Genomic DNA, 22288 nt, shown 5'->3' with positions numbered 1-22288 from the left:
AAGAGACCCCTTGGAGGGGCCAGAGGAAAAGCAGAGAGATATGCTGAGTGTGCGGGGAGAGAAGCCCTTTGTGGGAAGGTTGGAGAAAGGGAGGGAGGAACCTCTCAGGCTGCCATGAGAAGGGGGCCCCCGGACCCAGTGGAGACACAAAGAGGGTCAGGAGCGCTGAGGCAAATGTCACTCATGCCTCCCCCCAACCCCAAACAAACTAAACAAAGCAGCTGCGCTCAGTGGCCCCTCAGGAAGGCCAGTCATTTCCTGAGGAGATATGAGGCCGCCCAGGCATTGTTCCTGGTTTCCAGCATGGCCGCCATTACCTGACCAGCGCCTCGGCCAGTGTGTCCGCAGCGCCTGGAGAGGCTCCCAGTCGTGGTCTCTGCTTTTCACAGGGCGGGTCTCTCAACTGCGACTCCAGAGACGCGTCTTCTGCCCCCCGGGGCATGGCCCCAACGCAGAACTGATCGCCAAAGTCTCCGCTCCTCTCAGGATGCAGCTGAGGTGGACGCAGCGGGGCATGATGTGGCTCGGAGCACTGCTGACACTCCTGCTCTGTGAGTTCCCACTCTTGCTCAACATCACGTAAGCTTCTTGAGAAGGGAAGCTCATGAAATCAACGTATTTCTCCTGTCTTTTCCAGGTTCAAGCCTCAAAGGTCAAGAAAACTGTAAGTCGTGAGATTCCCATCCAGCTTCATTACCTCTTTCTGTGACTCTTTCTGCTTGTTAGGATTGGTGGGTGAAGAGAGGGGTGATTAGAAAGTGAGTGATTCCACAATTTGTTTTTTGTTGGTGTTGTTGTTCTACCATAAATTTCTTTCTTGTTTCATTTTTAAGATTTGTTTATTGATTCATTTTAGTTTTTGGCTGTGGTGGGTCTTATCGCTGCACTCGGGGTGTTTTAGCTGCGGCGAGCAGAGATTGCTCTCTAGTTGTGGTGCGTGGCGGGCTTCTCATTGTGGTGGCTTCTCTTGTTGTAGCCCACAGGCTCAGTTATTCCTCAGCACGTGGGATCTTCCCAGATTGGGAATCGCACTGCTGTCCCTCGCATTGCAAGGTGGATTCTTAACCACTGGACCACTAGGGAAGCCCTCTACCATAGCATATCTATTTTTCATATCCCCAATTGTTTTTATTAAAAAATGCTGCTGCTGCTGCTGCTAAGTCGCTTCAGTCGTGTCCGACTCTGTGCAACCCCATAGACGGCAGCCCACCAGGCTCCCCCATCCCTGGGATTCTCCAGGCAAGAATACTGGAGTGGGTTGCCATTGCCTTCTCCAATGCCATTGCCTTCTCCAATTAAAAAATGAGCTACAATCAACTTGTTAGAATCATGAAGTCAGAACAGAGTTTCAATTGTCGTTATGACTTCTCTCCTAAATGATCTAAAACAGATTAGATATCATCTCCCATCTATCCATGAGGCCATGATATCTAACATACCTGTGAATTATCTGCAAAATACCTGTAATGTTTTGTTCCGGGGCACGGCAAGCGGGTTTTTGCCTGACTTTGAAATCTGGCCTGTTATCCACTTTAGAGCTGATTTTGAATCATTAAGATAAGCAGGTTTTGTTGTGCTTCATCTGGGACTGAGTGAAGTAAGGGACTGGGTGGGGTCTGGGGGCTGAATAGAGGGAGAGCTCATAGAATGAGATGCCCTGGTCAGAGGTCACTTCAGTCGGCAGAGGCAGGGTGACTGGGTTTCTGCTTGGAGATGCCTTATGTGCGTGGTGCTGTTTGTTGAGCCCCAGCTTGGAGCGGTCACTCGCGTGGGGAGGGCTCATGAGGCCGATCTGGCAGGTCTCCTGTGATAGCCCAAGTGCTTCGAAGGATGTTTGATCCCCATGGCAACCCACAGAATCAGGATGTCCATTGGCTTCATAATCAGACTAACTGACCGAAGAAATCTCTGTCCCTCAGAGGAACTTGTCCAGAAAGAGCTGGTTAGAACATCGGCAATAGAACCTCCCCGTCTCAAAACCCAATTGTCTGGAGTTTGGAGCCACAGGCTTGACTCAGATCTTTAAAGCTGCTGTTGCTCTATCTCTTGGAGCCTTTTTTTTTTTTTTTCTTTTTTTTGAGGCACTTCTGTACTATTATTTGTTTGTTTTAAAATTTTGCTTATTTTTGGCTGTGCTGAGTCTTCATTGCTGTTTGGGGGCTTTGTCTAGTTGCAGTGAGCAGGGGTTACTCTCCAGTTGCTGTGCCTGGACTTCTCATTGTGGTGGCTTCTTTGTTGCAAGAGCACGGTCTTTAGGAATTGTGGGTTCTAGAGTGAGCAGGCTTCGGTAGTTGTGGTCATGGGCATAGTTGCCACAGTCCTCCCAGACCAGGGATCAAACCCATGTCCCCTGCATTGATAGGTGGACTCTCAACCACTGGACCACCAGGGAAGTCCCTCTTTGAGCCTTTTTCTCAGTCTGTAAAATGAATGTGATGAGTCAGTATGAGATGAGATTAAAGAGGTGACTCACCTGCCCAACATTATTAGTAAAATAATGGTTTATCATGGTTCTAGCTCAGGGCTTCCCCAGTGGCTCATCAGTAAAGAATCCGCCTGCAAGGCAGGAGATTCGGGTTTGACCCATGGGTCAGGAAGATCCCCTGGAGAAGGAAATGGCAACCCACTCAAGTATTCTTGCCTGGAAAATCCCATGGACAGAGGAGCCTGGTGGACTACAGTTCTCGGGGTCTCAATGACTCAGTAGCAACAATGATCCTAGTTCACCGTCACCCCCATAGCTCCTCCTCTCTCTATCCACTGCAGCCTTGTGCCTCTGCTTTGGTTCAGACCACACCCTACCTCTGTGACTTCTTCAGCTCTCCGTTCTTCATCCCTGTGGAGCCCTGGGTCTTCTGCCCCCTGGGGCATGTACCAAGGTCACAGGATAAAAATCTCTGGAATGACCAAGCCCCATACCAAAATGTCATGTGCATTTTGGAAAAGAATTTCCAGACACGAGGCAGAATGAGATGAGAAGAAAGTTTCTTAGAGTAGGAGATGCTGTTAGAACAGCAGGCTGTCTCAAGGGAGAGACATTTCTGACAACCATTTCTAAGGCTAGTAGCCTGTTTTTATAGCCCCAGGACAGACAATTCCTACTGGAATGGTGGCAGTGAGGTGATTGGTTAGGGTGCTATGTGTGTGTGTTTGTAGCTCAGTCGAGTCCGATTCTTTGCAATCCTATGGACTGTAGGATGCCAGGCCTCCCTGTCCATCACCAACTCCTGGAGTTTACCCAAACTCATGTCCACTGAGACAGTGATACCATCCAACCATCTCATCCTCTGTCATCCCCTTCTCCTCCTGCCTTCAATCTTTCCCAGCATCAGGGTCTTTTCAAATGAGTCAGCTCTTTGCATCAGATAGGGTGGGTATTTTACCCAATATTGGGTCAGGGAACAGGCCGGTTTAGATCTAGAGGCTCAAGGCAACAGTTCAGTGGGGCTTGGTCAGTCCCAGAGACTTTTATCCTGTGACCTTGGTACAGGGCTCCCACAGTCCCTGCCTCAGGGGGAAGTCAGTCACTCTTTGCCCAGGTTTCCTAGAGAAAGGTCTTTGTAACTTTGGGGAAGACCTCAGGCTCTCCGACTGCCTCCTCGGGCCTCCATCCTATTTTACATAAGGTTCCTGTGCAGGGTCACCTCTGGGTGATGGCAGAGCCAGGTGGGGGTCCTGGGACTCAGGTCTACCATTCCTTAGACCACCCAGGACCATGTGCGTGACCTGCCAGCCTGCTCCAGGATTGAGGTGCTTGGTCAGCCCTGGCCCTTCCTCTCCTTTCACCTCAGGCCCCCACCCAACCCTAGCTGGCCAGTCTCAGGAGATGACCTCAGCTCCCTCTTCACCTAGAACACAAGGCTGTCTGGAGGGAACTCCCTCCACTTCCCGCCCTGCCCCGGCTTCAGGCTTATCTGCCTCCCCACCCGTCCTCCCAGCTTCCCTCCTGGCTTCAGAGGCCATGTCTACCCTGCAGCTGGGTAGGGCCAGCTGGTCTACCTGGGCTCTGAGCCCATCGCTGGCATCACCCCCTCCCCCAGAATCTCACGCTGTCACTGACTGATCCTCCTACCCCACTTTTAGTAGCTACCCCTGCCTTTGTGGCTCTTTCAGTCTACAAATGTGATTAGTAACACTTTATTTTAGGAAAAAGAAAAATCACAGACAACTCCCCCATTTATCTTCTGTCCCCCTATCTATCTACTCCCTTCCTCAGTCAAACTTCTCTGAAGCCTTGTTTCTTTCATTTAATTATTTATTTCTTTATTTCTTTATTTTGGGGCTGCTTGGTATTCGGAATCTTAGTTCCCTGACTGGGCGATTGAACCCATGCCCTCTGCAGTGGAAGCACGGAGTGTTAACCACTGGACCATCAGGGAAATCCTATGAAGCCTGGTTTCTAATCACTTCTCTGCTTCCTCACCTCTCAGTTGACCCTACCAGGCAGGTCTGGCTTTGGACCCTACACCTCCTGAATCCTCGCTAAGAGGAGATGCCAAATAGCATGAACACGTCCAGACCTTAGCCTTCAGGACCCCAGTGTTTGCACAAAGCCTCTTTCTTTGGCCTTGTAAACCCTCTGCCCTGGTGTTCTCCCACCTTTCTGATACAGGGACTTGGACTTTTTCCCCAGGGAGACTTGGACTTTCCCAGAGTCTGATCCTCGCTGAAGCTCATCTCCTCCTCCCTCCCCAACACACACCTCCACATGCCCACCCTCCAGTTCCACTCCAGCTCTGGCTGTTCCACTGATGGTCAGGCTTCCTCCAGGGCCGTGGCTGACGTTTCCTCCTAGTCATCCCCCAGGGTCCCTCACACCAGCTGCAGCACTAGGACTTTGTCCCGCCCTTCTCTTTCTCTGGCCTTGTCTCCTTTAGTCCGCTGCACCTCTATCCTCCCCCCCACCCCAGGTACCTAATCCAGGAACCTTATCTTCCACCCTTTACCTCAATCCCCATGGCCAATCAAACAGGTCAAATACATATAACAAATATTGTTATTATTTTATACTTTTTTGGCTGCACTGCATGGCATGTAGGATCTTAGTTCCCTCACCAGGGATGGAACCCATGCCCTTGCCGTACGCTCATAATGTTGTACAAACATCACCACTGTCTAGCTCCAGAACGTTTTCTTCACCCTCAAAAAAGCAAAGTCCTTCTGCATCCAGTAAACATTTCTCAAGCCCATCCCTTCCCCTCAGCCCACTGCGTCTGCCCGAGCTCAGGCCACATCAGCTTTCACCTGAACCTTCATGCACGTAGTTACAGCCTCCCCTTCCAGCCCACAGTGATCTTTCTAAAGTTCCTGTCATCCTCTTACCCTCCACCCCTCCCAAGACCCTGAGGACAGGGCTCAGCGGGTCAGCTTGGTGGACAAGGCCCTCTGTTCTGGCCCCTCCTACCCATCCCCACTCTCCGGTTCCTATAACCACCTGTGCCCGGAATTCATTGATTTCTCCCGCCCCTGTGCTCTGGTACATGCTGTTCTCCTGCCCCGAGTCTCCCACCCATCCCTTCTGTCCTGGTCCAAGGCTCAGTTCCGGCGTCAGTTCCTTCAGACTTGCCTTGGCCTCTCCTGGGCACCCCTTCCTCCTGGCCTTACAACACTTAGTCCTGCTGTCTGGGTCCCCACCAGCCTGCACGTCTAGGACAACAGGGCTGCTTTCTCATTCACCTTGTGATCCCCGCACCTGGCACCAGGTGCTCAGGAAATGTTTTCCTGAAAGGAACTTGAACTGAACTTGGAGGTGCCTGAGATTCAGGGGAGCTGGGTCAGCACACTCCATGCTGAGCTTCGCGGGTCACCAGGGCCTCCGTGTTTCGTGGCTCCCTGTATTTTCCTGATAGTGGTGGACGGTCCCTCCTTCTCTACCACCCGCCCCCAGCCACCCACTTCTTTCTGAGTCATTTCCTGGTGGAGGGCTGAGGAGCTGGCTGAGTCTCGATGCCTCATCTTCCCCAGAGCATCAGTATCCGCTGACTACTGGCCCGAGGTGGCGGGAAGCAGGGCCCTTTGTTTTAGGGTGTGGGGCCTTGGCGCCGTGGTCCCCCGGTGTCTCATCTGAGCTGTGGTGATTCTCTTCCTTTGGATCTTCTCCATCTGCCTTCATCTCTCCAGGTTAAAAAAAAATCTGTCTTCTTTGAGCTTCCCTGGTGGCTCAGATGGTAAAGAATCTGCCTGCGATGCGGGAAACCCTGGTCAATCCTGGGGTCAGGAAGATCCCCTGGAGAAGGAAGTGGCAACCCTTTCAAATATTCTTGCCTGGGAAATCCCATGGACAGAGCAGCCTGGAGGGCTACAGTCCATGGGGTTGCAAAGAGTTGGACATGACTGAGCAACTAACAATTCACTTCTCAACCGTGTCCTTTTCATTACAGTTCTGAACCTTTGGTGTCCTCTCTCCAGAAAAACACACACTTGCATATAATTGGAGGTGGTTCATGGGTCCCCTAACACCTCTCTGTGAACCTCAGGGAGGCCTGGGTTGTAGCAATCACTCTGTTGTATAAATAATGAGCCCTACACACAGTAATCTAGTTTGGCTGCTCCTGGAAAGTTTATTCACAAAGAGGATATTATTTTCCGTATTATCTTAATGATCGCATCCCTGGAGGCTCAGCTGTAAAGAATCCGCCTGCCAATGCAGAAGATACAGGAGATTCAGGTTCGATCCCTGGGTCAGGAAGGTCCCCTGGAGAGGGAAATGGCAACCCACTCCAGTATTCTTGCCTGGGAAATCCCACGGACAGGGGAGACTGGTGGGCTGCCGTCCAAAGAGTTGCAAAGACTTGGACACGACTGAGAGAGTGAGCACACACGTGTCTTAAGAATCAGGTTTTTTTGAGATTTTTGAAGGTTGTGTGGTGTATTTGTCCTTAACAAATCATCCCCAGACTCAGTGGTTTAAGATAATTTATCATCTCACGCAGTTTCTGAGGGGCAGGAGTCTGGGAATGGCTTAGTTGGGTGGTGCCGACTCAGGGTTTGTCTGGAAGTTGCAGGTAAAATATTGGTCGGGGTTATGGTTTACCTGAGGGCTTGTCGGATGCTGTGGATTCTGCCTTTAAGCCCACTCATGAGGCCATTCCTCACCATGTGGGTCTCTGCAGAGGGAGGCTCATGACATGGCAGCTGGCTTTGCGCAGAGTGAGTGATCCCAGAAGAGGAGGGGGTACCCAAGAGGAAAAATGCAATTACAAGCTAATCTCAAAAGTGACCTACTAGCACTTTTGCAATATTGTTGTTCCTGAGACCAACCCTGGCCCGATGTGGGAGGAGACCACTGGCTGGTGTGACAGTAGAAGGCAGGGCTTGCTGGGGGGCCCTCTTGAAGACTGGAAACCGGAAGGGTGTTGGTGGAGGTGGTGGTCATGGTGATAAAACCGAGGCTGCTGGCCTGTTGCATCAAGTCAATGAGCTGGGATTCATATCTTGATACATTTTATAAATGCTTCCCCTTCTTCTGTCCTGCCTTCCCTTCTTCTTTGTCTGCTCCCGCTGGCTGGCTGTGGAAATGTGAGATCCCTAGCAGCGAATCAGCTGAGTTAATTTATTAAGCAGATGTGTGTTAGGTTTGCTTAGAAAAACAAGGTGGCGGAAGCGCCTTACGTTAGTGAACATCCTCCTCTTGAAAAACCAACTATCCGATGCTTTAGCCGAGTTTGCTGTTAACTGGTTAGACAGTGGTAGAGCGCCCTAGGGATGGTCAGAAACTGCCAGTCCCACCCTTCTCTGAGCCCCCAGCATTGGGTGCAGTGCCTGGCACAGAGACAGCCCCTCCAGTATCTGCTGAATGAGTGATGCTAAGGAAATGGGAAGGAGATGTCAATCAGGGGCCAGGCACTGGGCAAAGTGGACCTGCCCCTTCAGTGCTCTCAGCCACCTTGGTTTGGTCATTATTGTTTGAGATCAAAATACCAGGGAAGGCAAGTATTAGTGTTCCCTCTTTATAGGAGGAGAGGTGGTATCCTGGAAGGGTTAGATAACTCCCAGTGACACCCAGCTAATGGCTGTGGGACCAGGGGTTTGGACCAGGTGTGTCCGACTCTGCTTTCTTCCTGGTCCCAGTTCTGTGCCCCGGTGTATCAGGCACGGGTGTGCATTTCATTCAGATGATGACAGTAAAGTAGCCCAAACCAGAGGGGTAACTAACACCAGGAGTCTGGGGAAGTTGTTGTAAGTCACCTTAGAAATTTAAGAATATATATTTTAAATTATTTATTTGGCTATGCTGGGTCTTCATTGCTGCGAGGGGTTTTCTCTAGTTGTGGTGAATGGGGGCTACTCTTTATTGCGGTAGCTTCTCTCGTTGAAACGCACGGGCTCTAGGGCACACAGGCTCGGTAGTTGCAGCTCCCGGGCTCTGAAGCTCAGGCTCGGCAGTTGTGGCCCATGGGTTTGGTTGCTTCATCACATGTGGGATCTTCCCGGATCCAGATCAGGTATCGAATCTATGTTTCCTGCTTTGCTAGGGGGACTCTTTACCACTGAGCCACGAGGGAAACCCCGTTTTGTTTTGTTTTGTTTTTCCCCTGAAAAAAATTTGCTAGAAATATGACTACAAGGAAGAGCTTTAGAGAGCCCAAGACTCAACAGCTGGTTTTATACCTGTGACTGACAGAATCTAGTTGACATTTCGAAAGCGCTTTGTGCCAGGAACTGTGCTCCAAGGACTTAAACTGTTTCTCTTTTACGCTTGCTGTTATCATGTCCATTGCGACTTCCCTGCTGGCTCAGTGGTAGAGAATCTGCCTGCCAAGTAGGAGACTCAGGCTCAATCCCTGGGTCAGAAAGATCCCCTGGAGAAGGAAGCAGCAACCCACTCCAGTATTCTCGTCTGGGAAATCCTATGGACAGAAGAGCCTGTCAGGCTACAGTCCATGGGATTGCAAGAGTCGGATATGACTTAAGCCACTAAACAACAATGTCCATTGTATGGATAAGCAAACTGAGGCTCAGAGAAGCTCAGTAACTTATCTAAAGACACACAGGTTGTGTGCAGAGATGGGATTTGGTCCAGGAAGTCTGACTCTGCACTCATCCCCTGCTCTCTACTATCTCCTGATAGAATCACTGCACTAACCATCATCACTTAAAGTGAAGGAGAAGGTACTGAAGGAGTAGGGAGACTTATCCGTCCTTACCTGGGAAGGGAATGTATTAATTGATGGGAAAATAACACGGTTAAAAGAAACTTCTGTTCTGAGAGCTCACCCAATAAGCTCCTCAGACCAGGACCTGCAAGACGAAAAAAGGGAGTTTTGAAGATTAATGGTGTAAGAAATGCATCTAAACAATCACCTTGTTTCATCTCGTGACTAATCAGATGCCATTTTTTTGTTAAGATGCTCAGAAATAAAGGCACAAGGATGGACTGTTCTATTCAGTTAAAACCTGGGACATGTTAAAGTTAAATTTTAAGTTGTTCAAAAAAGATTTGATGTTATGAAAAGAGAGAGAAAGAAAGACAATTTTTTTTTGTTTTTTTGCCAGTATCTCTGGCTAGCTACCTGGCTATACCTTTTGCTGTCTGTAAAATGATTTGGGACCACTTATAAAAATTATGTATATTACTGTTCAATAGGATAAAATAAGGACATCAGAGTGAGAAGAAAATTAAGGCAGTCAAATAAAACCATGACTCTTTCAGCACAGAAAAATGCATCCCAAAGGTTGCTAGAGGTAAAATTGGGGGCTTGTACTTCTTAGCAGTCAAAGTGAAAGAGGGAAGCAAGATCCGTGAGAAAATGTGGTTTCAAGTTGTCACTCATCTGGTGAGGCTTCTGACTTCATCAGCTAGAAAACATCAGCTGAGACTGTGCTAATTTGGTTAGGCTAGGGTGGGGGATGGAGGGGATGGAAGGGTTGGGGGTGGGGTGGAGGGGTTGCGGGGGAGGGTGGTGGAGCATTTCCTGTGCGTCGTCATTGATTTCAGAACAGTGGTAGCCATCACTTATCCCACAATTACTGTGTGCCAGGCACTGCACTGGGTACTTTCTACTCTTCTGTCTACAACAACCTACTATGTATGTATTATAACCTCATTTTAGAGATGAGGAAGTTGAATTCAGAGAGGTTAATCAGCCAAGGTCACACAGTAAGTGTAACCCGAGACATGAGCGTTCCTCTGCCCCAGTCCTAGGCTCTCTCCAGGGCCACGATGCGGCGGCTCACTGGCTGCACTCATCTCCTGGACGTGTTTTAGTTGTCACACTCTGAAGCCTGCCACCTTGTCACGGTGGGAATATGAGCCACTTAGTACCAACTGCCCTGTGCTTGACCCACCACGCATAGTCATCACCCGCTTGGGACCCCTGGACGCTCTGTTGTGCAGGAGGTGATGATACCCATCTGATGATGATGATGGTGGTGTTGTTCCTGAGATAACACATGGGTGGTTCTGCTCTCCTTCCCCTCGGCCCTTAGCCTTCACCATCAACAGCATCCACATGCAGATCCTGCCGCAAAACACGGTGCAAAACGGGGAGAACCTGACCCTGCAGTGCCTCGTGGATGTCAGCACCACCTCGCCGGTCCAGCCCCTGCACCAGGTGCTGTTCTACAAGGATGATGTGCTGCTTCGCAACATCTCCTCCAGGACAAACAGAGAGAGTTATTTGATTCCCCACGTCCGGGTCTGTGACTCAGGGAGATACAAATGCACCGTGAAACTGAACAACAAGGAAAAAGCGACGCCAGAGTATGAGGTGTGGGTGAAAGGTGAGAGCCTGCAAAAGAACACGGTTTGGGAGGGTGAATCATGATCACGTGCTGTAGCTTGAAGAGGGACTGAATGAGTCACGACACGCTGGACCTCCCTGCCGATCCACTGCCCTTCTCACTGGTGTGCTTGATGTTTTCCCAACCTGGACAAGTGGCAGTAGACATGCTCCTGATACACCAGGCTTTTCCTAACCTCCTTGCCTTTGCAAGGGCTTCCCATGTGGCTCAGCTGGTAAAGAATCCGCCTGCAATGCAGGAGACCTGGGTGCAATCCCTGGGTTGGGAAGATCTGCTGGAGAAGGGAACGGCTACCTACTCCAGTATTCTGGCCTAGAGAATTCCATGGGCTGTATAGTCCATGGGGTCACAAAGAGTGAGCGACTTTCGCTTCACTTCACTTGCCTTTGCACATGCTATCTGCTCTCCCTAGAACTCCCTCTTCATCTCCTCTCCTCATGAATTCTCTCTCCTTGAACACTCAACTGAGTGATTGCTTCTCTGACACTTTTCTCAAACAAAATTGATCTCCCCCAGGGTCCTGGTCCTTATAGCTCTTGTCCCTCTCTGCATTCAGTGGTATTTGTATAAAGGTCAGGACTCTTGGGTTTGACACTGGATTCTTCAGTTGCTCTGCTTAGTTTCGGTCTGGACAAGTCCCTTACCTTCTCTACACTTTAAAATTCTCATCAGTGAAATGAATAATACTACCTCAGGGAGTTACTGAGAGGATTAAAAGATTCTGTGTTGGTAAAGATGGTGCAATTTCCAGCACATAATGAGTCTCCAATAAGTTACAATTACTATTTCACTCAATAATGCAACTTTCTCACACATCTGGTTGCTCTCCAGACTGTGAGATCCTGAGGAAAGAGGTGATGTTTAGTCTTTTTTTTTTTTTTTAATATATCTCAATATATATATTGAGTGCTCATAATAGGCACTCAATAAATGACTGTGGAATAAACCCAGTTGAAAAGAGCAAGTAGAAATAGAGATGGAGAAACAAGAAAAATGTATCATTGGGGGAAATTTGGGTCACACGGTTCCATCCATCCATTTTTTCATTGGTTTACTCTCTCAAGAAGCATGTCTCAAGGTTGCAGATCAGGAAGAAAAAAAAAAAAGGTGCTAGACATGAAAATGCATCAGGCATATCCTAGCTCTGGATGCAATTACAGTCCTGGAAGGAAGAGATATATTTAACAAATCGCTGCAGTCCAACAGTCATTTGATCTGACTGCCTTGGGAGCACAGCGGTGAGAAGAAACAATTCGGCCTAGAGGAGTTAGGGACGGCCTCCCAGAAAATGGACACCGGGTTCAGATACAAAAGATCACGTAGGGATTATCTTGATGGCCAAATGGTGCCAAGGACAGAGAAAAGGGATATAGCATAAGAGTGAAAGTGCAGAGGCTGAGAAAGAAGTTGCTCTCCCAGCAGAGTGCCCCTGGATCAACTTCCCTAACCTCTGTAGGCAAGTTTTCATTTCCTGTCTCTAAAGTCGAGATCACTGGGTATCTCTGCATACCCTTGAATGTCGAGATCACTGGGTATCTCTGCATACCCTTGAATGTTGTTTGTTTTGAGGATTAAATGGGGAGCCGAGGAAGTGATCCAGTTTTGGATGAATGAATGGCCCACCATGTACTAGGTGCTTGGCCAGACCATCCTTAGAAAGAAATGATCCTTTCAGCAAGCAGGAAGCAGGAAGAACCAGTGGGCAAGTGTTTGGCGGCATTTTCCTCTCAGAAGTATACGACCTCTGACCACCTTCCCGTCAGGGTTTGAGGCTCACACGGGAGGACATGACTATGTCACCCTCCAGGCCGGTTCGTCCTCTGGACACCCTGGGTGTCCCGTGGACCATCGTGGCATGGCTGGCCGGATATCCCTCTGTATCACCAGGGGCCACAGACACAGAGAAGCAGAGCAGCACTTCAGCACCTCCACTGGGGACAGGGGAGGAGCCAACGGGTCCCCATGTTCACAGTAGTGATGAGGAAAGAGTGGCAGGCCAAGACTTTGGGAAATAGATGTTGAAAAGAAATGTGCCAGAAACTTGGGATGATTTAACGGACACAGTTTGTGGATTCAGCCCCGTTCTTCCTGGACAGCTGCTGCCATAACTGTCATTTTTGCATCACTGAGCTCACTTCTGTGATCAGAACAGTCATTCATACCACTGTTACTTCCAGTGATAAGAACTACCACTTACTCAGGCCCTCATAAGACAAGATAAACGGTTCTGAGCATGTCACATGCATTTCATTTTACTCCTGCAACGGCACCGAGAGATCAGCCTGGTTCCTCCTGTGTACAAGTGTCGACGTTGGAGCTCAGAGAGGTTGGTTGGTCTGGTCACATCAAACACAGAGCCAGAGTCAGAACCTAGATCTATCTGACTCTGCAGTTGGCCTCTCTAACTCTTTTTTATGATAGGAGGTCTTTGAGGCAGAGAAAAGACAGTCCATTCATTCATTAACCGTTTATCAAGGGCCCATTCTGATGAAGACCCAACAATGAGTATAACATGCTCCCATCCCTTGATCCCTTCTCCTGGGGAATCTCGTGTAGGGGCAGGGGAGCACCTTCACCAGAAGTGACAGCAGAGGTGGAGCACATGCAGCTCTCCTCCCCAAGAGGACAGCTCTCTATTTCTCCCTTTTTTAAAAAAAATTTTATTTTTATTAATTTTTTTTTAAAACACCAAAAGCATTTTGTATTTGTGGTATAGCCGATTAACAAGGTTGTGATAGTTTTAGGTGAACAGCGAAGGGATTCAGACATACGTATACATGTATCCATTGTTTATCTCTGACCTGGGTGGGTCAAGGAAAAAGATTCATGAGTGATGCGGGCAGGTGGCACATTCAGGAAGAAGCAGATTTAGGATACGAGCAAGTCTGTCTGACTCCAAGATGGAGTCGATAGCCCTTGGACCCAGGGGCCTGGGCAGGACAGCTCATCTCAGCCAGACTCTCCCAGCTCCCTCTAATCCGACTCTGGCTCACCACCTGCTGTATTTTCCCCTCCAGCCCTTCCTCTGCTCTAGACAGCCCTCCTGAAAAGCCACTCATATCCCTTGGCACAAGCAGATCCCAAGGCCCTGGAATGCCTGTCCTTGGCCCCCATCTCACTTCATCTGTCCAAGTAACCTCCTTCCTCCAAGAATCCTCTCAGGTGCTTTTCCTTTCTAGGATCTTCTTGACTCCTCAGGCAAAGAGGGACTCCTCCTTTCCTGACTGCTCCCTCGGTTACTGTCTCTGTGAGGCACTCTAATTCCTAGTTATTTTCAGCTTTCCTTTTTAAACTGAGGCCACGCCTGCCTCCTCTCCCTGCACCACCCCCTGCCTCTGGCTGTAAAGTCACACAGACCTGGGGGTGAGTTTCAGTTGCTCTGGGGCTTGAAGGCTCTAAGCTTCTGGGTGAGCCTTGAACCTCTCGGAGTGTCACCTTAGTCATCTGTAAAATGGACATAATTTTCTCTTTCCTGCCCTCCGCAGAGATTTACTATGAGAATTACAAAAGGGAGTCATGGATAGAAAGTTAATCCCAGCTTGTTGTTGGCGTTCAATATATTGTAACAACCACCACGGTAATACTGATGAATACTGGCAGCATTTGTTTTGTTCTTAACTATGTTGGTTGAGATGACTTGACTTCCAGGTGGAATTATAAACTTTGAAAGCATCAACCACATCTTAGACATCAGTTCAGTTCAGTTGCTCAGTCGTGTCCGACTCTGCGACCCAATGAATCACAGCACGCCAGGCCTCCCTGTCCGTCACCAACTCCCGGAGTTCACTCAGACTCACGTCCATCGAGTCAGTGACGCCATCCACCCATCTCATCCTCTGTCGTCCCCTTCTCCTCCTGCCCCCAATCCCTCCCAGCACCAGGGTCTTTTCCAATGAGTCAACTCTTCGCATGAGGTGGCCAAAGTACTGGAGTTTCAGCTTTAGCATCAGTCCTTCCAAAGAAATCCCAGGGCTGGTCTCCTTCAGAATGGACTGATTGGATCTCCTTGTAGTCCAACACCACAGTTCAAACGCATCAATTCTTCGGCGCTCAGCCTTCTTCACAGTCCAACTCTCACATCCATACATGACCACAGGAAAAACCATAGCCTTGACTAGACGGACCTTTGTTGGCAAAGTAATGTCTCTGCTTTTCAATATGCTATCTAGGTTGGTCATAACTTTTCTTCCAAGGAGTGAGCGTCTTTTAATTTCATGGCTGCAGTCACCATCTTCTGTGATCTTGGAGCCCCTCGAAAATAAAATCTGACGCTGTTTCCACTGTTTCCCCATCTATTTCCCATGAAGTGGTGGGACCAGATGCCATGATCTTCGTTTTCTGAATGTTGAATGTTTTCTGAATGTTTAAGCCAACTTTTTCACTCTCCACTTTCACTTTCATCAAGAGGCTTTTCAGTTCCTCTTCACTTTCTGCCATAATGGTGGTGTCATCTGCATATCTGAGGTTATTGATATTTCTCCCGGCAATCTTGATTCCAGCTTGTGCTTCTTCCAGCCCAGCATTTCTCATGATGTACTCTCCATATAAGTTAAATAAGCAGGGTGACAATATACAGCCTTGATGTACTCCTTTTCTGATTTGGAATCAGTCTGTTGTTCCATGTCCAGTTCTAACCGTTGCTTCCTGACCTGCATATAGGTTTCTCAAGAGGCAGGTCAGGTGGTCTGGTATTCCCATCTCTTTCAGAATTTTCCACAGTTTCTTGTGAGCCACACAGTCAAAGGCTTTGGCATAGTCCATAAAGCAGAAATAGATGTTTTTCTGGAACTTTCTTGCTTTTCCATGATCCAGCAGATGTTGGCAATTTGGTCTCTGGTTCCTCTGCCTTTTCTAAAACCAGCTTGAACATCTGGAAGTTCACGGTTCATGTATTGCTGAAGCCTGGCTTAGAGAATTTTGAGCATTACTTTACTAGTGTGTGAGATGAGTGCAATTGTGTGGTAGTTTGAGCATTCTTTGGCATTGCCTGTCTTTGGGGTTGAAATGAAAACTGCCCTTTTCCAGTCCTGCGGCCACTGCTGAGTTTTCCAAATTTGCTGGCATATTGAGTGCAGCACTTCCACAGCATCATCTTTCAGGATTTGAAATAGCTCCACTGGAATTCCATGACCTCCACTAGCTTTGTTCATAGTGATGCTTTCTAAGGCCCACTTGACTTCACATTCCAGGATGTCTGGCTCTAGATTAGAGATCACATCATCACGATTATCTGGGTCGTGAAGACTTTTTTGGGCAGTTCTGTGTATTCTTGCCACCTCTTCTTAATATCTTCTGCTTCTGTTAGGTCCAGACTGTTTCTGTCCTTTATCGAGCCCATCTTTGCAGGAAATGTTCCCTTGGTACCTCTAATTTTCTTGAAGAGAAAGTCTTTCCCATTCTTTTGTTTTCCTCTATTTCTTTGCATCAATCTCTGAGGAAGGCTTTCTTGTCTCTTCTTGCTATTCTTTGGAACTCTGCATTCAGATGCTTATATCTTTCCTTTTCTCTTTTTGCTTTTCACTTCTCTTCTTTTCACAGCTATTTGTAAGGCCTCCCCAGACAGCCATTTTGCTTTTTTGCATTTCTTTTCCATGGGGTTGGTCTTGATCCTTATCTCCTGTACAATGTCATGAACCTCATTCCATAGTTCATCAGGCACTCTATCTATCAGATCTAGTCCCTTAAATCTATTTCTCACTTCCACTGTATAATCATAAGGGATTTGATTTAGGTCATACCTGAATGGTCTAGTGGTTTTCCCTGCTTTCTTCAATTTAAGTCTGAATCTGGCGATAAGGAGTTCATGATCTGAGCCACAGTCAGCTCCTGGTCTTGTTTTTGTTGACTGTGTAGAGCTTCTCCATCTTTGGCTGCAAAGAATATAATCAATCTGATTTCGGTGTTGACCATCTGGTGATGTCCATGTGTAGAGTCTTCTCTTGTGTTGTTGGAAGAGGGTGTTTGCTATGACCAGTGCATTTTCTTGGCAAAGCTCTATTAGTCTTTGCCCTGCTTCATCCCATATTCCAAGGCCAGATTTGCCTGTTACTCCAGGTGTTTCTTGACTTCCTACTTTTGCATTCCAGTCCCCTATAATGAAAAGGACATCTTTTTTGGGTGTTAGTTCTAAAAGGTCTTTTAGATCTTCATAGAACCATTCAACTTCAGCTTCTTCAGCGTTCCTGGTTGGGGCATAGACTTGGATTACTGTGATATTGAATGGTTTGCCTTGGAAATGAACAGAGATCATTCTGTCGTTTTTGAGATTGCATCCAAGTACTGCATTTCGAACTCTTTTGTTGACCATGATGGCTACTCCATTTCTTCTGAGGGATTCCTGCCCGCAGTAGTAGATGTAATGGTCATCTGAGTTAAATTCACCTATTCCAGTCCATTTTAGTTCGCTGATTCCTAGAATGTCGACATTCACTCTTGCCATCTCTTGTTTGACCACTTCCAATTTGCCTTGTTTCATGGACCTGACATTCCAGGTTCCTATGCAATATTGCTCTTTACAGCATCGGACCTTGCTTCTATCACCAGTCACATCCACAACTGGGTATTGTTTTTGCTTTGGCTCCATCCCTTCATTCTTTCTGGAGTTATTTCTCCACTGATCTCCAGTAGCATATTGGGCACCTACTGACCTGGGGAGTTCCTCTTTCGGTATCCTATCATTTTGCCTTTTCATACTGTTCATGGGGTTCTCAAGGTAAGAATACTGAAGTGGCTTGCCATTCCCTTCTCCAGTGGAACACATTCTGTCAGACCTCTCCACCATGACCCGCCCATCTTGGGTGGCCCCATGGGCATGGCTTAGTTTCATTGAGTTAGACAAGGCTGTGGTCCTAGTGTATTTAGATTAACTGGTTTTCTGTGAGTATGGTTTCAGTGTGTCTGCCCTCTGATGCCCTCTTGCAACACCTACTGTCTTACTTGGGTTTCTCTTACCTTGGACGTGGGGTAACTCTTCACGGCTACTCCAGCAAAGTGAAGCTGCTGCTCCTTACCTTGGACAAGGGGTATCTCCTCACTGCCGCCCCTCCTGACCTTGACTGTGGAATAGCTCCTCTAGGCCCTCCTGTGCTGGCTAGGCCACCGCTCCTTGGACTATCTTAGACATAGTCTACATATTTTTCCAAAGAACCTGGTATGGTGTTCAGCACATACATACTCAATAATTACCTGGTAGGTAACACTGAGGTTCTGGGAACAAAAGAACCATCAGATGGGTCAACCCCAGTGACTGGGCTGATGGGTGGCTTGGCCGCTGGAGCAAACATACTAACGAACTTTCTCTTCCCCCAAAGGAGTGTCTGATCCCAGGGTGACGCTGGACAAGAAGGAGGTGATAGAAGGTGGAGTCGTGGTAGTCAACTGTTCTGTCCCAGAGGAAAAGGCTCCTGTACATTTCACAATAGAAAAATTTGAACTAAATATAAGGAGTGCCAAGAAAAAAAGAGAAAAAACCTCTCAGAACCAGAATTTTGTGACGCTGGAATTCACAGTTGAGGAGCAAGACCGTGCCATATTTTTCCAATGTCAAGCGAAGATCTTTTCCGGGTCCAACGTGGAGTCCTCCAGACCCATGAGGAGTGAACTGGTCACTGTGCGGGGTCAGAGTCCTACTCTCCTTTCTATCATTCTTCCTGGTTTGCTGATTTGGTCTGGGGAGAAAGCCCAGAATTGGAAAGGGGCTTAGGCCTTTGCTGCTCAAGACTGTTCTTTGTTTATTATTATTATTTTGTATTGGAGTATAGGTGATTAACAAGTGTTGTGATAGTTTCAGGGAAACAGTGAAGGGACTCAGCCATACATATACATGTATCCATTCTCCCCCAAACTCCCTTCTGGTCCACAAAACACAGCAGAGTTCCATGTGCTATATGGTAGGTCCTTGTTGGTTATCCATTTTAAATATAGCAGTGTGTACATGTCCATCCCAGACTCCCTAACGATCCCTTCCCCTCATCCTTCCCCACCCCTCCTGCAACATTCTCTAAGTCTGTGAGTCTGTTCCTGTTTTGTAAATAAGTTCATTTGTGTTTCTTTTTAGAATCCACATACAGGAGACATCATACCATATTTCTCCTTCTCTGTCAAGACTGTTCTTAATCACTTTATATTTTTCAAACTTTCTGTCTGTGACACAGTTTAACTATATACTTATATATTTCCAAACAATTCTTAACCTTCATACATGATGTATTTTGTTATTGTTCTTTCTACTCTATTTCCATTTCTTAAAGCACTGGCTGAGACTCACTGAAACGACATCTTGTGTGACCTGCAGCTTGGGAACCGTGACTTTAAACCATGAGGATCAGACATCAGGAAGTGGGGTCTGGAGGGGATTCAGAGGAAAGGAGGGGCAGGTCCTCAGCTTTTGCCTCCTGCATTTGACAAGGGATTTCCCCCTTCTACCCATCCTTCCATCACTGAGACATTGGACTAGTAGGAAACAGATGAGGTGGCCTGAGAAGTGCTCTCAGGACAGAAAGGCTACAGCAGAGGGGAGCCAGGGTCTGAGTGTCCAGGACAGAGAGCTCAGAGCTCCAGGTCAGACACCCAGCAGCTCCCCGTGACCTGAGAGGGGAGCATGCGTGAAGCAGGAAGAAGGCAGGGGAAGGAACAGTTTACCGCAGAAAGCCTCAAGTGTATTCAGGATCGGAGCCCTACAGCTTGTTAAGTGACCCTCAGGGGACTTCCCTGGTGGTCCAATGTTGGGAATCTGCTCGTCCAATGCAGGGGACAGGGGTTCGATCCCTGGTCAGGGGACTAAGATCCTGCATGCTGTGTGGTGTGGCCAAAAAAATAATGGAACAACAATTGAGAAAAAAAAAATGAACCTCTGCTTTTGGTGCCTTCCCTTTTGCCCATTGTGTGTACATAATGCTATATTGTATGTGTATATATTACCTGTATAGTATTATGTGTGTATATGTATATATATAGTATTATGTATATACAACTTTTTTATTGTAGTTCATGGTGTGGGTTAAATTTTTAGAAAATACAGTACTATATAAAGTGACAATTCTTCACAGTAAGTATCAACACTTAGAGAAAGTCCTTTGTATGGTATTCTAGACTTATTCTGCTCATTCATCATGTGCACACACAGTTTTCACTTGTTTATCTTTGTTTTTACCAAAAAAAAAAAAAGAGAGAGAGAGCGAGAGAGCTGTCAAACATTCTATCTTATAACTTTTTCTTAACAAATACAGTATAGATGTACTTTTGTCCATATCAGGAAATACAGATCCTTACCGTTTTAGTGACAACTCAGAATCCTGTTGTAAGGATATGCTCATTTCATTTTAGTTTTTTAAATTAATTTATTCTCTGAAAGTGAAAGAAGGTTTTATTCAGGGAGGGAGCGCACTCCATAGACAGAGTGTGGGCCGTCTCAGAAGGTGACAGTCACCGGCCTCATTTTATGTTGATGGACATTTAGGCATTTTTTTCCCACTTGTTTGCTCTTAAGACAATCTTGCAGCGAACATTCTTATAACTTCTATATTTTCGTATCTTATTTTTTATGTGTCAGATTCTCTTTTTATTGAGTTATTTATTTCTTTATGTTTGGCTGTGCTGGGTCTTTGTTTCTCTAGTTTCAGGGTGTAGGGACTACTCTAGTTCTGATGTGCAGGCTTCTCATTGTGGTGGCTTCTCTTGGTGAAGAGCATGAGCTCTAGGGCATACAGGCTCCGGTAATTGTGGCACACAGCTTCGTTGCTCTGCGGCATGTGGAATCTTCCTGGACCAGAGATTGAACCCATGTCCTCTGCTTTGGCAGGCAGATTCTTAACCACTGGGCCACCAGGGAAGTCCCTGTGTCAAATTCTTGATTCAAATGTTTTGTGTATTTTCGGTATTGAAAAATATCATCAATGCGCTCCTCCAAAAGGATAAACATTTCCATCAAAAGTGTTCATTTTCCCATATCCTGGCTTCCCTGGTGGCTCAGAGGTTAAAGCGTCTGCCTCTAGTGCAGGAGACCTGGGTTCGATCCCTAGGTCAGGAAGATCCTCTGGAGAAGGAAATGGCAACCCACTCCAGTATTCTTGCCTGGAGAATCCCATGGATGGAGGAGCCTGGTGGGCGTCAGTCCACGGGGTCGCAAAGAGTTGAACACGACTGAGTGACTTAACTTTCAACTAACTTTCATCAACACAGTGTATTATTGATGTTTTCTCTATTGATGTTTTATCTTTTACTGACTGCCTTGTGAGCAGCTTGCAGGATCTCAGTCCTCAGTCAGGGATTGAACCTGGGCCACAGTAGTGAAAGCACCGAATGTTAACCACTAGACTGCCAGGGAGCTCCCAATATTTTTGTTATTTTTGACAGTCTATTATAATTGAAGCACAATGGCATATCACTACTGTGATTTGTATTTCTTTGGTCTTTAGTGAGGTTGAGTACGCTTTTTACATTTGTAAATGTGTGCTTTTACATCCCTTCATGCCTCTCTATTCACATACACTTTGCCCATATTTGCCTACTGCTTCTGATTGATTTGTTTGAGCCCTTTATAGATTATAGGAATGAGCTCTTTGTCAGGTGCTATGCAAAAATTTACCCAGTTTGTCACTTGTCTTTATTTTTTACTTCCATGAAAAAGCTTTCAATCTTTAGTTAAAATCAAAGTTACACATCTTTTTTCCTTAGGGTATCAATTTATGCATCTTTTTTTTTTTACGGTATCCAGTTTTATGATTCATACCTAAAGTTCCTCCATGCTCCAAGATTATTAAAGCAAAAAAATGCACCTCTGTTTTCTTTTACTGTTTCTGTGGTTTAATTTTTTTTCCTTCTTGTGCATTTAGATCTCTGATACATTGAGTTTGGGTGTCAGGAAAAAAATCTTTAGTTATTATCAAGCTACCCCAGAGGGCATTATTGAATGTCCTAAAAGATGCCATCTCTTTTTCTTGATTCTTACTCAGGAAAATAAACTCCTTTTTTTTTTTTTTTTTTTTAGTGATAGTTTTTTATTGTGAATTTAAATGACTTTACAGTAAAAAAAAAAAAAAAAGCTGACGAATATTAAAGTAGTAGGTCACTTTAAATTTACTTTTGGCGTTTTTTTAATATCCTTATCTGTATTTTACGTGGCTGTAATTGGTGTATACACTCCCTTACGCTCTGCTGGGTGTTTTGGTGGAAGCAAAGGCCTGACTCTACTTCCCTCACCATGTCCAAACCCTAATGTCTGACCCATATTTTATTAAAACAGTGTTTTCCAAACTGCTTGAATCATGAAATCAATTTAGTTAGTCACAACCAGCATTTTTTAAAAAAGAAATAGAATAGACTAGAAAACACTTTGCAGGGAGATATGGCATTATTTAAAAATTCATTTCCATGAAGCTGAACTTTGGAAAGCAAGGGAATATCTAAGCTGAAATGCCAGAGGTCCATGAAATGGTATGAGAGTTACCTAGAAAATCCTTGGTGGGCAGGAGAGGGGTCTGATTCTCACTGCTGTGATTATTTCTGAAGTCATTTGAAAAATGTTCTTCAGATGAGATGTAGGTTT

The 22288-nt window shown here is 46.6% G+C and overlaps 2 protein-coding genes across 10 annotated transcripts in view; one reads left to right on the top strand and one right to left on the bottom strand.

Annotated features, from left to right (window-relative positions):
- The window catches only part of MILR1 (mast cell immunoglobulin like receptor 1), a 53572-nt gene extending 53048 nt beyond the window's left edge, over positions 1–524 (bottom strand). For both annotated transcript variants that reach the window (XM_060395778.1, XM_060395777.1), the window contains exon 1: positions 318–524. The gene's annotated coding sequence lies outside the window, so the exon portion shown is untranslated. The remainder of the gene's footprint in view (positions 1–317) is intronic.
- Positions 1–22288, top strand: part of PECAM1 (platelet and endothelial cell adhesion molecule 1) — a 99428-nt gene that overhangs the window by 32929 nt on the left and 44211 nt on the right. For 6 of the 8 annotated variants that reach the window (XM_012186335.4, XM_012186334.4, XM_012186332.4 and 3 more), the window contains exons 1-4: positions 294–551; positions 638–664; positions 10429–10722; positions 18054–18359. In XM_012186335.4, the coding sequence (XP_012041725.3) occupies positions 488–551; positions 638–664; positions 10429–10722; positions 18054–18359 (691 nt within the window). In that variant the 5' untranslated portion in view covers positions 294–487. Of the gene's footprint in view, positions 1–293; positions 552–637; positions 665–10428; positions 10723–18053; positions 18360–22288 lie in introns of those variants that run through there. The other 2 variants (XM_060395774.1, XM_004013029.6) reach the window with 1 other exon arrangement.

The sequence above is a fragment of the Ovis aries genome, chromosome 11 (genome assembly GCF_016772045.2).
Source record: "Ovis aries strain OAR_USU_Benz2616 breed Rambouillet chromosome 11, ARS-UI_Ramb_v3.0, whole genome shotgun sequence".
NCBI lineage: Eukaryota > Metazoa > Chordata > Mammalia > Artiodactyla > Bovidae > Ovis > Ovis aries.
This window is presented reverse-complemented; position numbering and strand designations above follow the sequence as displayed.